The 17,159-nt window shown below is 49.9% G+C and overlaps 1 protein-coding gene across 2 annotated transcripts in view; it reads left to right on the top strand.

Moving 5' to 3' along the window:
- Nucleotides 1–17,159, top strand: part of ZFAT (zinc finger and AT-hook domain containing) — a 191,110-nt gene that overhangs the window by 35,411 nt on the left and 138,540 nt on the right. For both annotated transcript variants that reach the window (XM_027132528.1, XM_027132527.1), the window contains exons 2-3: nt 1,557–1,733; nt 14,948–15,199. In XM_027132528.1, coding sequence (XP_026988329.1) covers nt 1,557–1,733; nt 14,948–15,199 — 429 coding nt within the window. The remainder of the gene's footprint in view (nt 1–1,556; nt 1,734–14,947; nt 15,200–17,159) is intronic.

The raw sequence follows: 17,159 nt of genomic DNA, 5'->3' as shown, positions 1-17,159 counted from the left end.
CAGCGGCCATGGCTCACGGGCCCAGCCGCTCCGCAGCATGTGGGACCCTCCCGGACCCGGGCACGAACCCGCGTCCCCTGCATCGGCAGGCGGACTCTCAACCACTGCGCCACTAGGGAAGCCCCGGCGTTGCCCTGTGTCCTGTGCCTTCCCAGGTGAGGGCCGGCCGAGCAGTCTTCCAGGTGTAGGCGCTCAGGGTGCGTTGTAAAAGTGAGAAAGCATCAGCAGCGTTTCCGTGCTGGTCTTCTTTCTCTCACCTCCGCGAGCTGCTGGAACGTGTTCGACATTCTGCCTGCCCCGGGGTGAACCACGCCGCATTCAGCCCCCTTCTGTGCGGCTGCTGGGCCCTCTCCTCCCGGCAGGAGCGGCAGGTGGGCGGCTGCTCCAGGAGGCTCTGGCACCGCCTTCTGGCCCCTTCAGTGAAATGGGAAGCCAGTCGGCAGCTGGCTGTGAGCACGGGGCCGAGGAGGGAGGAAGAGGCGCGATAGACTTGTTCGCCATTGGCAGAGTCGGTGGCCTCGACGCCTTGCACGAGTCCGTGTTAACAGTCCCCGTGAGGCTGGCGGTGGTGCGTGTCGGGAGCCCGGCAGCGTGGGGTGGATTTTCAGCGGTTACAGCGGCCGGGCGAGAGCACTGAGTAGGGGGAGGCTTGCACTGAATCAGGGCGTGGCTTACTGAGCCTCCTGGGTTCCCACTGCAGAGGAGCCTTGTTACCTGCATTTCCTGTTCAGTGTTGCAGCCGAGAGATCATTACTACCTCTCCGAGTGCATCCAGCCTTACAGCATTTAGGGTCTGGAGTTGGAAATTGAACCTTCAAAGCCATCATACCAATTCTTCCTTTCAGTGTGAATGTGGGAAAACCATCTAGCTTTTGTTATTGGGTCCTAAATTTAATATTCCTATATGTGCCTGTAATTATTTTATTGGACTCAAAAATGAGTTGCTTTCCCCATATGTTTTCCAGCCTAGTATAATGGGATGAACCATAATGGACTGTTAATAAATACTTGTGAACGGTGGTAATGCTTTAAATAGGAATCAAATGGCTTAAGCAAGCAACAGCTTCCCATTCTCCTTGTTCTTAGTTCCTGTGCCCGCCAGTGAAAGGTGCTTGGCCCTTAAGAAGTGCTGTTTTGATCATTTTTTCCTTGCACCTAATTTGAGTGCGTCTCACTAGAATACTTCATTGTTGTCAGTGTGGTTCATTCATTTGAAGGTTGCATTAGTTTTCAAGTTCCATATTCATTTCTTACTTTGCTATGTGAATCCCGAACCTAGGCTCTTGAGTGGATTAGGGTAACAGGGAGGTCCATATTAGACCCGGTCCAGAAGGACTGAGGTTTTGGAATATTGAAGAAAGAATTTTCTGGCAACCGGGGCCACCTGAAGTTAGAAGTGAGCTGCCTGGCCGTGCAGTGTCCACCAGAGGGACACACCTGTTGGTGCCTGGCGATTGCTCAGAAGAGCAACCTTCAGTATTTTTCTTTGGCATTTGGATGTAGTCACTGTTTTGGTGAAGATGAAATAACATATTTTGCTTTTTTTTTCCTTACAGAAAACCCAGCCATCTTCATGTGTAAATGTTGTAACCTTTTCTCACCAAGTCAATCGGAACTCCTCTCCCACGTTTCTGAGAAGCACGCAGAAGAGGGGGTTAATGTGGATGAGATCATCATTCCCCTGAGGCCTCTGAGTACCCCTGAACCCACCAACCCAGGCAAGACCGGAGATGGTAAGGGGGCTGGGGTGCTGGGCGAGGGCGGCACGCCCACGGTGTGCCTGAGGGCGATGATGATGCTTATTTGCTCTCAAATACTTTGATTCTCAGTTTCTGTCTGGTGGGCATAGGGTCTCATAAAAATCCAAATCTCCAACCGGAGGTCACAATAATTTCCATTTGTAGATCTGCTCAAGTAAGATTGTGTGTTTGAATTCCCTGTACCCAGGCTCTGTAGGTGCTTCTCCAATGCCTGGTCGGTAGATGGAGGGATGAATGAGTGAATGAATGAATGAATAAATGAAAGGAATTGACACCATCCAGCCGGGTAAAAAGCACGAGCTTATTGTCAGACAAGCGTGTTTAACCCAGCGCCAGCACCTGCTACTGCATTACCTGAAGCAAATGATGTTACTCCCCTGAGCCTCACTTTGCTCATCTGAAAAATGAAGACAAATCTGCCTGTCGCAAGGGGGTCTGTGAGGATGAAGTCAAAGATATGGTGACAGCACCAAGGATGATGCCTGGAACAAAGAAGATGAAAGGGAATCTGTTATGATAACATACATCATGAATGAATAAGGATATATAATCTTCGAAACAGCACGGCTGGACTGCTCATCTGTACCTGCAACAGGGATTCCCATCACAGAGCTTTGATTCGCAGAATCCTTCAGGTTCACAGTCAGTGTCAGAAGTGAGACACATCTTGTTTGCAGTGTCCAGACACTTCCTACTGAATGGCATCAGATGCAGCAGGTGGATGGATTAGAGAAACCATCCAGGCACTGTAATTAGGTCCCCGCAGACGAAGAAAATATATAGTATAGGAGGAGCAGCTGAAAACCAGAGTCAGAAAAAGTCCCCACAAAACTATTTTCATACGATGAGAGATGATGGCCAGTCTCCTGTGCAGAAGCTCGATCTGTGGCAGTAAACGTCCCGTCGCAAGATTCGTTAGTCACACTAATAATCCAATTGCTCTTTCTTGGGAATATTTAGACTGGCATTTCTGAAGAGGCTGGCTTACTGATCATCTGTCTGACACCGTTAACAAGGAGAGACTCCAGACACAAAATGTTTTGTTTGAGTCCCTCTGGCCATTCCCAGGGTACTCAGAGAAACATGCCTGACAGAAGATTGAGTTGTTGAGAAGTTAGGAGAAATTCTACTTGTTACTGTTAGTGGCATAAGGTGAAAACTCTCCATTCCCAACATCTCGGCGCTCACGGGAGTTTCCTCCATCTCCTGACTGCTCCTCCAATTGTTGGGCTGCATCTTGCAGGCCTACAGGGCCTGTGCTTGCCCAGCTTCAAGGCGGAAGAAAGAGCCCAGAGTCAGCAACAGAGACATCAGGGTTTTAATGGGTGGGGGAGCTTACAGGTCTGAAGCAAAGTCCGGGAGGGACACCCCACCGTGTGCGGGGCGTGGAGGGCAGGACATGGGGCAGTCTTTGCTCCCGGGGGAAGGGGAGGTTACCAGGTACAGGGGAATTGATGTCAGCTGGGCTCATTAGTTAGGAGGGAAACCAGTCGAGGGGCACGCCCCTCACCACCCCTTTGATAAGCTATCACTAGCTGGGGCCTGGGGCAAGACGGAGGAAGGGCAGTCATGTGAGTAGGGTGTAGGTGAAGCAGGCCCTGACCGGGCAGGGGATGGACAGAACAAAAGAACAGCCATCTGAGGGGCCTGGCCATACCCTCCACCCTGCGTACCCTGCACGACCCTTACAGTCTTGGTCCGCTCATCTTCCTTGATATCCCTGGGGTCAGGTATGTAGGGGACACTGCAACCAGACACCACAGTACAATACGGCCAAAGTATCATGAGTAAGATACCTAGAACTGTATGCTTAGAGCAGTCATTTGCCATGATGTGGGCAAATTTTGGAGCCAAGTGCGTACAAGGTCAATGGAGAGGGAGTCAATGGCAGCACTGCCCTGTCCAGTTATAAGGAAGGTAAGGCCATGTCTGGTTTTCACAAACCCAGAGCCACCCCATGGGGAGGGGAAGGCCCGGCTTTAAGGGGAACATTCTGGTGGCCTAGCCAGGAGTCAGCAGTCACAGTACAGGTCTGCCACCCATGTTATGTTGGGTGCAGTGAGGGGTGGACCCATTAGGTCTTTCTAACCAAAAAGCAGTTAATCCCAGTAGTTGGACTTGTGTGTCCAGAAGCCAGCCTATTCCACTCCACCCAGCGTAGCCCAGGGGGGGCTCATAGGCAGTCAGTTGTACAGTAACGTTTACCGACGGGGGTCCTTCTGATGTACTGGCACATGGGACCAGAAGAGGTGAGTCGTCTTCCCCCATGGTCGGTAGTCCCCACATAGTCGCGTTAGCCAGGTCGATTTTTCATGGAAGCCTGAGGGAGGGCGGCAGCGGCATCTCGCTGGACACACAGCAACTAGACTCATTTCCTTCGCTCAGGCTAGGGACGCGATGTAAGACATCTAACAGGCACAACGCAGGGGAGATCATGACAATTTAGCACAATACGAGCAGTAACCACATCTGAGATACAGTTCAGAAAACTCTCCAGTAATAGGAGAACGTGTCTAAAATCGTATATACAATGGCCACCTAGTTTTACCTTGGATGTCTGAACCGTTTTGGCTTTCCAATGCATTCCCTTCCTCAATGGCCAAAGCAGATGTACAATGCCTGTCTGAAAGGCCAAAAGACAGGCTGCTCTGGTCAGTAAAGTTTAAGTTAAACCATGTATAAGCCGGAATGACTTCCCCATACTGCAGTATGTGCAGATTTTTCCATCATTTCCCCTTTTGATTGCACATCTTCCAGTAGAAAGCACTGATGATCAAAACATTTGTCTGGAGATGCTGGGGTGCTTTCTCCTACCCCAGGTTCAGATCATGTGGGTGCTAGGCCTCCTGTATATTCACCTAGTCGTTCACATTGTGGGAAAACTAATCAGATCTCGTGAACAGGCTCAGGTATGTTAATGGGGGAAACACTTTATAGGTTATACATTTTATTATACCCAATTGTCACACAAGCATTGTACATGTGCTTCTAGCAGCAGACTTAAAGCAAGCAGTGTCGTACTTCATGAGTGATTATACTCTGTGACAGTTTCACTAGATCATTTTCTTTCAATCCAGAACATCAGGGCAAAAGTATGGCTAACACAATAACTTTCATAAATACAGACCTCAATTAACAGAACTAGAATTTAACATCCACTGAAACATAATATTGTTCTCTCTAAAATTACCCTCATCTTCACCAAACTCAGCCAATCAAAATTAATTTGTTGGCAATATAAGTCTGGTCAGCTGACCACATAGGCTCCTCCAAACTGGCTGAGGGGGAACTCCTCAGGAGGCTCAGACTGAATTCCCAAAAGGCCTCTCAGGGCCAGGAAAACAGTGCCAAAGGCCTGCCATCAGGCTCTGCCTCGATGGATTTCTCGGTCCCTAAAACATTGAGATTCCTGTACATGCCAGGAGACGGTCTTTCCCATTCATCTGATAAGGCTGCTCAGAACCCTAGAGTTCCCAATTTCTGGAGGGACCAGGCAGAGAGAAAAGAAAAATGTTTCAATTCTACCCACAGGTGTAATTTACCCAGTTGCTATAAGTCATAACCAGCTTGAGGGGAAGGGTTTCCCTCTATCTGCAAAACAGATCAAACCAGGAACATTCCAGACAAAACCCATAAAAATTATAACCATATTGACCAGTTCACTCAGTAAGCAATCTTTCTGTTAACTTTTAATGAAGCCATCAGGTTTTCCATTAGGATTCTTTAATTTCTTACCCAGTTCAGCAGTATATTCTGAAGGTTATCAGAGACCTGTTATTGTCAAAATGTGCTTAACTGTGAATCTTCTTGAAGATGAAGCACTTTTGCAAAAGCATCAGAGTAAAACAATAACTGTCTAGAAAAGATGAAAGACTTAAAAAGTCATGGTTAAACACCTGATTACAATGTAATCGATAAACTTGGTTACAATAACTAGAATTATGACTGATTATAGTTTTATCCCTTGAAAACCATAACCTCTGGCAAAAACCAATAAGCAAGTCATTCTGCATTTCCTGATTGGAAAATTTAATGCTTTAGTCTTCCTCTCCTAAGCAGGCATAGGTAGATAAGCTTAGACCCACCCAGCAATTAATGTTCTAATATTTTATCCTATTTGAAATGACCCATGAATTTTCTTCTTTTAACTTAGTTTCCAAGTTACCGAAATCTGGAGAGACTATTTTAGATAGACATTCCCAAAACATAATTATTTCTGTAGAGTTTACCTAGAGGCTCTTTTTTCTCCTTTACTCTTAGAGATCACAAAAGATGAAAGTTCCCGGGAGCCTAGGTAGATCATTTACTTCTCAAAGGCACAAGAGAAATACCAGTTCCTTCTAGAGAGCTAGCTTAACCAATTACAAAAGGCTCACTTAGATACAATAGCAGAGCCATTAGAGGGCACTGTTCTCCAGATCTCTCGGCAGCCCTCGCTCAGCAAGGACAGCCACCCTGGGATTTCCCCGCAACTTTGGAGCCCACGTGTTAGTGGACACCTGCCCCGAGATTACGCCCGCAGCTTTCGGGCCCCGCATGCTAGTGGACGGCCTCCGCAGCTTTCCATTCCCGACATTTCGGCGCTCACGGGAGTCTCCTCCATTTGTTGGGCTGCATCCTGCAGGCCTGCGGGGCCTATGCTTGCCCAGCTTCAAGGCCGAAGAAAGAGCCCAGAGTCAGCAACAGAGGCATCAGGGTTTTAATGGGTGGGGGAGCTTACAGGTCTGAAGCAAAGTCCGGGAGGGACACCCCACCGTGTGCGGGGCGTGGAGGGCAGGACATGGGGCAGTCTTTGCTCCCGGGGGAAGGGGAGGTTACCAGGTACAGAGGAATTGATGTCAGCTGGGCTCATTAGTTAGGAGGGAAACCAGTCGAGGGACACGCCCCTCACTGCCCCTTTGACAAGCTATCACTAGCTGGGGCCTGGGTCAAGTACACAGGAAGGTCAGTCGTGTGAGTAGGGTGCAGGTGAAGCAGCCCTGGTCAGGCAGGGGATGGACAGAGAGCAAGAGTACAGCCATCTTGAGTGGCCTGACCGTGCGGTGCTCTTGTGGTGTTCTTGGTATGATCAGGTTCTTACCTTTGAACTTCTTTTAAAAGTTATTTTCCTTTATTAACTAATTTACTTTTCACTTAAATTCTTCCTGAATACATTTTCTTTGGGTGTGTGTGTGCGTGTATATACTGGAAGGTTAGTTGCCTGTGTAATTTAATTTTAAAAAGTATTTCTTAAGACTTTAATTAGACTTAGACTGTTAATATGAGAAAATTTCTTCAAAAGTCTTTCATTAAGAACCCCAAGTCCTTCCTCTCCTCTTTGTCCAAGTCTATAAAGTTTGAGATTTCCAGAATCTTAGTTTCTCTCTAATGATTTCCATTCAGGTTTAACCTTCACAGTTCATTTCAAGTTGAGAGATGCTTGAAATGGTTTAATTAAACCTTTAACTGAGTAGTAATTGATTTATTATTTTGGCCTCCCGTTATAACATGAAGGTTCCTAAATCCTCTGGTTTATTTTATAGCCTTTTAATCTCTTTTGCTCGTGTTGGCAAAGGTCTGCAGAAGAGCCTTTTATTTTTCTCCCTTCTTGCTAATCAAATCTCTGGCTCTGGTCCAAGGAAAAAATTCCTTAATGGACCAAGTTCATTCTCCCTCTTGTATGTATGTATGAGTGTGTAAAAGAGAATGTGTGCATGTGTATCTGAGTGTGTGTTAGTGATGGGTGAGTGCATGTGTGAGTGGGTGAGTGTGTGTGATGGGTGAGTGTGCGCTGGGTGAGTGTGTGTGTTAGTGATGGGTGAGTGCATGTGTGAGTGGGTGAGTGTGTGTGATGGGTGAGTGTGCGCTGGGTGAGTGTGTGTGTGTGTGATGGGTGAGTGAGTGTGTGCACACACTTGTTCATCCTGATGGAGGCGGGGACACTGGGCTTACCTGAGCAGGAATTTACGTGGGTCTGCTGAGAGCCGGGTTTTGGTTCTTCCATCATCTTCCCCTTTCATACTTCTAATAGGAACTCTTCGTTTCTCCTTTTGCTCTCTCCCTTCTCTCCCCTTCCCCTTCCCTCCTTCTTAATTTATTCCTTAATTGCACCTGCTGTATGCCTGGGTGCTGTGCTAGGTGCTGGGAGCACAGAGCAGGCCCAGGCACTGTCCTGCTGGTGCTGCCTCCTGGCTGGTGGGTGGCATTTGGACAAAGAGGCGGTTTCAGTGCAGTGGGGAAGGTGCTTCTCTGGGATTAGGTTTGGGCTGCTAAAGACGGGGGACACGTGGTCTAGTTGGAGGGTGAAAGGAGGCTTCCCAGGGGAGGTTGGCGTCTAAGTTTAAATCTGTGTTGTCTCTTCTGGGCACTTACCACGAATAAAGTCACTCTGAGTGTGTAGGCATCTTGGACTCGCTGTCCCAGGAGCCTCTGAGCCCCGAGCCCTCTCGTCTGCTCTGGCAGGCAGCCTGGGGGCAGCGGGCTCCGATGGACTCAGGTTTCAGTGCTGGGGCTTTCATGGGATGCTGCGGCTGCGCTGGCGCACCTGCTGCTTTTGTGGGGATTACAAAAAGGTGTCTCCATCCTGGGCTGATGAGTTAGCAGTGGGTGTTCTTTCTGGGTGACCGAGGATAGAGTGCTCAGGGCTGACGCAGGCAGTGCAGGGCGCTCCGCCTGCTGGTGGAGCCTGACCTGGGACAGGGACAGGGATGGGGACAGGCCCCCGCCTGCCCTCTGTGGCCTTCACGCAGGGGTCAGCCTGCACCACAGCCACGGAGGGGCTGCTGGTGGCTTAGGCAAGTGGCTTTTGTTATCTGTTAAAGGGGGATAAGATATTAGCCTTTTTAAAAACGGATTCTGAGACAAATGCATGTTAGTACCTAACGTCTTAGAACCTGGTGTGTGCACGGTGCCCTTCTAGCCCTCCCACCCCCTGTGTATCCATCGGTTGTTCAGGTCGGGAGTTGGGTCACACTGAAGCTTGTGGCTGGGTGAACTATCATCGTTTTCCCGCAGAACTCAGAGTAGAGGTCAAAATGTGCTATTTCTATGCTCCGATATTAACCTAACTGGCGTGGATGTGAGGTTCACGGACTGAGGCAAACAGATCTGGGTTCAAATCCTAGCTTGGCTACTTCTGGGTCTTGGGGCAGACTGATTCATTTTCTTTTTTTTTTTTCCTCAGTTTTTTTTAGAATAATTAATTTTTGGCTGCATTAGGTCTTCGTTGCTGCACGCGGGCTTTCTCTAGTTGCGGCGAGCGGGGCTACTCTTTGTTGCAGTGCACGGGCTTCTCATTGCGGTGGCTTCTCTTGTTGCAGAGCATGGGCTCTAGGTGCGCGGGCTCAGTCGTTGTGGCACGTGGCTCAGTAGTTGTGGCTCACGGGCTCTAGAGCACAGGCTCAGTAGTTGTGGCGCACGGGCTTAGTTGCTCCGCGGCATGTGGGATCTTCCTGGACCAGGGCTGGAACCCACATCCCTTGCCTTGGCAGGCGGATTCTTAACCACTGCGCCACCAGGGAAGCCCTGATTAATTTTCTTAAGCCTCAGTGTCCTCTGTAGAATGGGAAATCCTCAGGGATTTGCTGGGCACTGCACGTGAAGGGTTTAGCATGTGCCTGAGACGTATGTGCCTAGTGATTGTTAATTGTTGCTGTTATTTATGTGGCATTTCCACATGATCGCTGCTAAAACCACAGGGAGCAGTCTTGGGGTGCCCTCTGCCTCCCTGGAGCCTTGCATTATAGGGCAGGCTGCAGCCTGTCCTGTAGAGGGGTGCTGCGTCCCTGAAAACCTAAATGCCCCTAAAAGCCCCACGGTCCCTTGTTTCTGACATCATTCACTGTCCCTCTGTTGCTGCCTGGGCTCCTGGGAGCTAAATGTTGGGGAGGCTGACTGTCAGGGCCTGGCAGTGTTAGTGGTTCAGGATATTCCTAAATTCTCGAGTTGGTGTGGCTGGAGGCTGAGCTGCAAAGTGGGAGTTGGAAGACTGGCTTTATCCTTGGTCTTAGGCAGAGTGGAATTTATACACCTCTAATTCTATATTGGCTTTCTCGGTGTGTGAGATGTTTTAAAATGAAGAAATCGAGGCAAAAGTGCCTTAATGAACAAGAATGGGTGTACGTTGAGGAATCACACGATCTAACAGCGGACGGACTGGGAAGGTAATAGTGTCTTCAGAGAGACAGTCCAAGTCAGAACACGCACGCTTGTAGCCATAACAATGCGCAGTCACCATATGTCGATCACCTTCTAAGTGCTGTGCTCAGCATTTCAATGGACTGCTTTTTATCAATGGTGACTGTATAGAATAGAGGCAGTTTTGTGTTTATTTTTCATGTTAGAAACTGAGGCTGGCGGGGATTTGAACTTAGGCCCACCTAACTCCCAGCTGCTGTTCTCTGCAGTGCACCTCTTGCTCCACTACCATGTCCAGAACTGACCCGAGGGCCACAAGACTCAGCAGAAAGATCTGGGCGGTGAAGAAGGAACCCAGATCCTGGGTCTGCCAGCTCAGTGGAAGGTCCTGGAAAATGTGCCAAGTCCCTTCAACCTTTGGGTCGGTCCTTCATTTCTCTTCCTATTGAGGAGTTAGATTTGCTGCATCCATCTCTGAAGGTTTTTATGAGGATAAAATGTGATAATAGCTGGGAAAGTGCCTCACGAACTTGAGTGGTGTACACATAAAGGGCTTATGTTATTAGATTTTTGATAATGTTGAGGTTTCTTTCATGATGCTCATGTCATCTTTTGGGCTGATTCTTTCCGTCCTTTGCTGGGTCAGGTCTTGGCTCTACAAGGATAATTTTCTGCCTGTGAGGAGGTTGTCCCCAGTAGTGGATTTGGGATGGGGTCGAGATGCACCGTGGCTTGCCCCTTTCTTCCTGTTGGAAGCTTGGGACCTAGGAAATGCCTTGTTTTCGAAATGCATCTTTTCCTGTTAAGCGGCTGATCAACGTGTATTTCTGTATTAAGTATCTGCTACGTCTCCAGCTCTGCCCGAGATCCTGTGGGACCTCAGGGTGTATGATGGAAGGTGGGGGGAGAGCAACACAGTCAGTAAATGGTGTGGGTGAGCTTGCACACGTGTGTGCCTTACACGCAACTGCGGGGCCAGCCAGGGTCGGCCGAGCTGCCTCACAGAGGAGGTACTGAGATGTGAACTGGGCCTGGAGTTAGGGTTCTGATTGGGGTGCAGGAGGGCGCACAGCACAGGGAAGCAAAGAAGAGGCAGGTGTTCCCTCTGCATATTTAGGGAGGCCTAGAACACTGCCCTGAGTGGTAGAGAGAGCGAGCGAGCACACATGCGCGCGTGTGTGTTTCTGTGTGTTTGTGCACGCGTGCGCACATGTGTAGGGTGAACTGTGCGATAAAAGGCCTGGAAAGCCAGGTCTCAGAGTCGTGGGGCAAAGTCCTCAAGAACGATGGAAAGTTCTAGAGCAAGAGAGTGGCAGTGAGACAGGGGGTGGAGGCTGAGAGAGACCAGAGCAGAAAGCTGGACTCCGAGATGCCGTGCAGGGGTCTAGGTGAGCGGAGACGGGGTGTACGGGCAGGTGTCTTCGGGACAAAATCCACAGAGTTCAGTGATGCCTGAGGAGAGGAATTCAGGGAACAGGAACAGGAATTGAAATTTCCTCCATTCAGACGCCATTAAAATGTGTCGATTTAGAGGCGACAGGATTTTCCTCGCCCCGTTTTGCCTTCTCCGCTCTTCTGTACCGTGGGGGTAGTTGACAGCAGCAACTCGTTTTCGGTGCTTAAATGATTCCAAGTGCGTTTATGCATGTTTCATTTTTAGCTAACTAATTGGTCTTGAGGATCTGAATTATGGATGCAGCAAGATGTAAGATTAGTTTTGTCACTGTCGTGTTAGAGGTTTTCCAGAGCTTCCAGGGCTGATTTTATGTTTCTTCCTTGACGGCAGATTGCACCCTGCTTGTTGGGGTGCAGTCACCACGATTTATGGAGTGCCCACTGGGTCACATGCTGGGGCATAAAAAGCCATCGGGACGGGACTCAGTCTTCAGGGGGTCCTGCCTGTGGGGAGACACATGCATGACTCTTGGGTCCGGCCGGCTGTGCTGCACTCCTGCTGTGTGGGGAGAGGGGTCGCACCCGTGGGCACCGCGGCTGCCGCCTGCTCTGGGCGTCCCCAGGGAGAGGGCGCTGGGTACCCTGCTGCAATGAGTGCCGAATCTGAACCTGAGGGGAAGGGCACGGTTTCTGCAAGACTTTGACGTCTGCCCAGGATTGCTGACGCCAGCCACGAATTTGAGGGTTCCCAGGGCCACCCACGCTTCTGCAGCTTGGTACGAGCTTGAGGCACCCAAAGGACTCCCTCAGGTTGGATAATTTTCTAGAACGACTCACAGAACTCAGGAAAGCACTGTACTTGTGATGACAGTTCTAAACAAAAAGGGTACAGGTCAGAACGAGCCAAAGGGGGAGATGCCTGGGTGAGGTCGGGACCGGGGGAGGCGGGTTCCAGACAAGGGGCTTTCGGTCCCCCTCCCACACCCGTGGTGTCCTGGACGCCGCTGCCTTCTTCTGGCTACATTACATGACAGGACTCGAGTATTTCCAACCAGGGATGCTCGCCCGAGCCTTTGGTATCCAGAGATGTTTGGGGCTCGATGACACACTGCTCACGTGGCTGTCCCCCAGTCTCCAGCTTCTCCTGGGGGTCAGACTAAGACCTCTCTTCTCCAGTTCATCCAGAGGTCGGAACTGACCTGACCTGTTGCAGAGCCCCTGAAACAAGTCACAGCGTTAGTCCTGTGGCTAAAGCCCCTGTGCACATGGGCACTGCTGTCAGGCAGGGCCTTCCAGGGGCCTAGAGCTCACCCCCAGTGGCTGAGGGCAGAGGCCAGACCTCTCTACGGGTAAAGCCCCTTCTTCACTACACAGCTGCATCCTCAGGACATTTCAGAGGAGGACCTTAGTCTGCATGGCGGGGTGCGGAGTCTGGCATCAGGGTTGGGACCACGGTCTCCTACAAACTGTTAAGCAACACGTTTCTGCAGCTCAGCGGATGGGACACGAGGTGGGCGTTTTGTAGCCTCTTTGCGAGCTCTGCTCCTCTATTAACTGCTGCTTCAGTAAGTTGCTGTTGTAAAGAGTAATAAGGAGCAGAATTTTAATGACTTTGAGGTGAAGAGTTTGTCCTCACTGCACCTCCCTTTCCTCACCTCCCCCTCCAGCCTCCCTTCCGCATTGGCTGGGCCTCCTGTCCACACAGCTGACATTCTCCTTGGTAAAATCTCAGTGTGGCCAGAGGGATCCAAGGGGCTTGTGCCCTTGCTCATTTGTTCTGGTCTCTTCGTTTGCTTTCTTGTTGTTTAGTACTTTTTTCTCCCCTGTTCCTGACCACCCCCATCCTCGTCTCCGACATGTCCGGTGAGATAGAGGGAAGGCAGTGACTGTGTGTTGGGCTGGGCTGCCCTGGCCATGGAAGGCCCCGGTTCGGAGCTCTAGGTCAAGGGGGAGCCATGCTTAGCACTGCAGCTCAGTGGAAACTCTGCTCTGCAGGGAGCTCCCCGTCTCAGCTCCTCCCCCATGCTGGTGCCTGATCCCTCTGAGCTCTTGGGGACCCCACGTCACAGCAGGCTTCTCTGTCCAGAGCCCTCATTGTCACGCTGCTCTTTCCCTGCAGACTCTGCTCAGGAACCTTCCTGCCCTTCTCGCCCGCCCCATGGCTTTCCTGTCTGATTTGGGAGCACAAGTGACCCACTTAAGGGGTCCTCACGGTGGTAGCAGTGGGCACTGTGGCTGACGTTTCCTGGGAAGAACCGTAGCCTTGGGGAGAGCAGGAGGGACCTTGAACGTATCATAATTCCGCAGATGACATTCCCTCAAGATGGTGCTAGAAGCTAGGACCCTTCCTCTGCCCTGATGTTCAGATGCAAAGAGGGCTGCTGACATGCCGTGCCTTAGCCAGACAGGTGGCTCTCCAAAGAGGGCACGGCGGCCAGGCTGTGCTTGCCCCCTGCTTGGCCTCCTCTGGGTACCCCTCAAGTCACATCACCTAAGACACACCACTCCACCTTCACACAACGGCACGATGACCCCTGACCCCACTCACCCATCTTAATTCCCACCTTCCCTTGGAGACAAGTGCCTTAACAATGAATGCTAATTAAGAAGAAATACAAGATGAAAAGTGATTTGAAACTTACTCTGAAGCAGCTCTGATCATGACATTTAAATCATTTGGTTTCTAGGAAACTTGAAAAATATTGTCTTTAGTCCTGTAATTGGTGGCTTTAGATTGTAATTATTTTTTCTCTTTTTCATCAGAACAATTTGCAGCTAATAATTATGATGCCTTGAAATAGTCTGAATAGTTGTGTAGCTCATTAAGAGCATGAAAAGCCAAGCAGCCTTTGAGAACGCTTTGCAAAGAAGTCCTTAGCAAGTTTCTGAGAACTGGATTTCAGTGGAAATGCTGGGTCATAAGGAGCCTGGTTTGTGAACTGGGGGCTGATGGTCACAACTTAAAATCCTCCCTGGGACTTCCCTGGCGGTCCAGTGGCTAGGACTCCACACTTCCACTGCAGGGGGCATAGGTTTGATCCCTGGTCGGGGAGCTAAGATCCCACAGGCTGCTCGGCCAAAACAAAAACAAAAACAGAAACGTCCTCCCCGCCTTAAAGAAGAAGCACGTGCAAAGGTTCTGATAAAGTGATGTTCTTTTTTTTTTTTTTAATTAATTTATTTTAGCCGTGTTGGGTCTCCGTTTCTGTGCGAGGGCCTTCTCTAGTTGCGGCGAGCGGGGGCCGCTCTTCATCGCAGTGCGCGGGCCTCTCACTGTCGCGGCCTCTCTTGTTGCGGAGCACAGGCTCCAGACGTGCAGGCTCAGTAGTTGTGGCTCACGGGCCCAGTTGCTCCGCGGCATGTGGGATCTTCCCAGACCAGGGCTCGAACCTGTGTCCCCCGCGTTGGCAGGCAGATTCTCAACCACTGCGCCACCAGGGAAGCCCTAAAGTGATATTCTTAAGTCACATTATTACAGAATTGATTATACAGTAGCATAGAGGTGCAGAGATATTAGCACTAAAGATTGTTTGCAGCTGTTCATTTCTGGAACTGCTTCAGACTTTCCTCTTTTAATAAAACGTGGAACCAAACATATTTCCACACTTGGAAATTGAGTGCATGCCCTGCACTGTCGCCTCCTGTGACTACATGGTGCCCTCTTGCTTCCTTCATAGAGTTTTCGGTCATGAAGAGGAAGAGAGGCAGGCCAAAGGGGTCCACGAAGAAGGCCAGCCCCGAAGAGGAACTGACGGAAAACAACGTTATTCCCAGCGGGGACAGCCCGCGGGCCCCCGAGGGAGGGGGCAGCCTGACTCCCAGCAGCCTGGAGTGCAGCAAGTGCTGCCGGAAGTTCTCCAACCCACGCCAGCTGCGGAAGCATATCTGCATCATCGTGCTGGACCTGGGCGAGGAGGAGGGAGAGGCCGGTGAGTGCTGCCCAAGGGCCGACCGCGTCGCCTTCTGATAACTCACACGGATGTAACTACTCACATCCGTGTTTACGGGTTCACTTGTTACTTGGAAATCGCACATATTTATACATGTCCCACCTATCTGGAAAGTGCTCATTTTTGCAATGATTACTGACTGTTACTGTACATCATCTTGGAATCGAGTGTATCATCTGGTAGCTGATGCCCCCAGAGCGCAGGTCACGGTGGGTACTTGAGTAGACGCTTGCGGGGGGTTGCAGAGAGAGTCAGAAAGTCTCTGTGCTCTCGAGCTTATGTTCGGGGTAAGACAATGGGCTTTTAAAATGCAAAGTGTTACAGGATAATAAATCAGGAGTTGAGAAAGTGTTCTGATGGGAATTCCGGACTGAGCCTGGTGTCGCAGTTTGGGTGGCATTTGGAGTAAAGGAGGGAGGGTGTCTCAGTGGATGAGTGGGACCATGTGAACAGACGAGCAGACACTGGGATGCTCGAGGCCCCAATGAGTGATCTTGATGGCCTAGATTGTGGCAGGTATTCTTGAAGAAAGTAAAGAATACCAGGTGCTTCCTCCAGGTAAGTACTTAGCAAGGCTTCAGCTCTGAAGTAACTTCTAAAAGAGGCCGAAGGACATGTGAGTGTGAGCAGGGAACATCTCCTAGACGGCTTTCTAGGAGGACCGAAACGGCAAGATTGCACCAGAGAGCTGAGGCCCTCTGCTGTCGTGCTGTTGTTGTTGTTTGATTCTTGCACCGTTTTTGAATGGTGCCACGTCTGAGAATTTAGGAAGTTCTTACTGTGTTTTGTACCACACTAAGCATGCAGTTCTGGTTATGGATTTGGGCTTTGGACTATGGCTGCCTGGGTTTGAATCCTAGCTCTCGTACTTACTAACTTCATTCTGCTTTATTTTCCTCATCTGTGAAATGGGAATAAAAACAGCACTAGCTAATATGATTACTCTGAGGATTCAATGAGACAGGACTTCGTACAGTGCTTAGAACGGTACTTGCCGTTTCAAAAGCACCCCATAAGACTGACATGTGCACACTGCTATACTTAAAATGGGTAACCAGCAAGGACCTACTGTGTAGCACAGGGAACTCTTGCTCAATGTTACGTGGCAGCCTGGATGGGAGGGGAGTTCGGGCGAGAAAGGATACATGTGTATGTATGGTTGAGTCACTTTGCTGTGAACATGAAACTGTTACAACGTTGTTAATCGGCTGTACTCCAATATAAAATAAAAAGTTAAAAGAGAGACACCCCATAAATGTTAGCTGTTACTGTTACTCATAGCCATATGGACTCAGTGCTATTGCTGGCCTTCCTGTTTTATAGATAAGAGCATTCAGACACTGAGACATTAAGCAATTTGTCCGGGGTTCTTTAGCTAGAAAGGGATCTTGGCCTTTGAACCCAGACTGTCTGACTCTGAACCCCAATTCTTAAGTCCTAGAAACACCTCCCAACAGTGGAGCAAGACCCTTGGTGTGTAAAATCCTAGCACAGATTGGGTGAATTATTGAGATAAGACATCACCTCATATTTATCAAACATCTAGGTAGGTGGCCAAGGCTCATTGCCAACACCTGTTTCAAGTTGTAGAAAACACAAAATGTTGTTCTTTCCTTTAAACTGCTCTTAAGGTGACCACGTGAGCTCTTACTAGGCTGCAGGGGCTGATGCAAATACTGGACACGGATTCAAACAAGGTAAGGCAGCGGGCTGGCCGCCGTCCCAAGGTAGAGCGTGAGTACTCACCGTGTGAGAGACGGGGCAGGAGCACGGTGGTTTCGGAGGAAGCAGCATCTTGCTTCAGAGCCTAATGTCCTTTCGGCAAATACACAGTTCTAGCAATAAGGTGGCCGATGGCGGAAGGGTTAGGAGGCCACGGCCCTGCACCTGAGGCGCTCATCTCCAGGGGATTCGTTCCCTCCGGCCCTGCTCATGCAGT

The sequence above is a fragment of the Aethalodelphis obliquidens genome, unplaced genomic scaffold (assembly GCF_003676395.1).
Source record: "Aethalodelphis obliquidens isolate GAN/ISIS:26980383/991018 unplaced genomic scaffold, ASM367639v1 scaffold41, whole genome shotgun sequence".
NCBI lineage: Eukaryota > Metazoa > Chordata > Mammalia > Artiodactyla > Delphinidae > Aethalodelphis > Aethalodelphis obliquidens.
The sequence above is the reverse complement of the archived record's forward strand: the minus strand, read 5'-3'. Positions and strand labels throughout refer to the sequence as shown.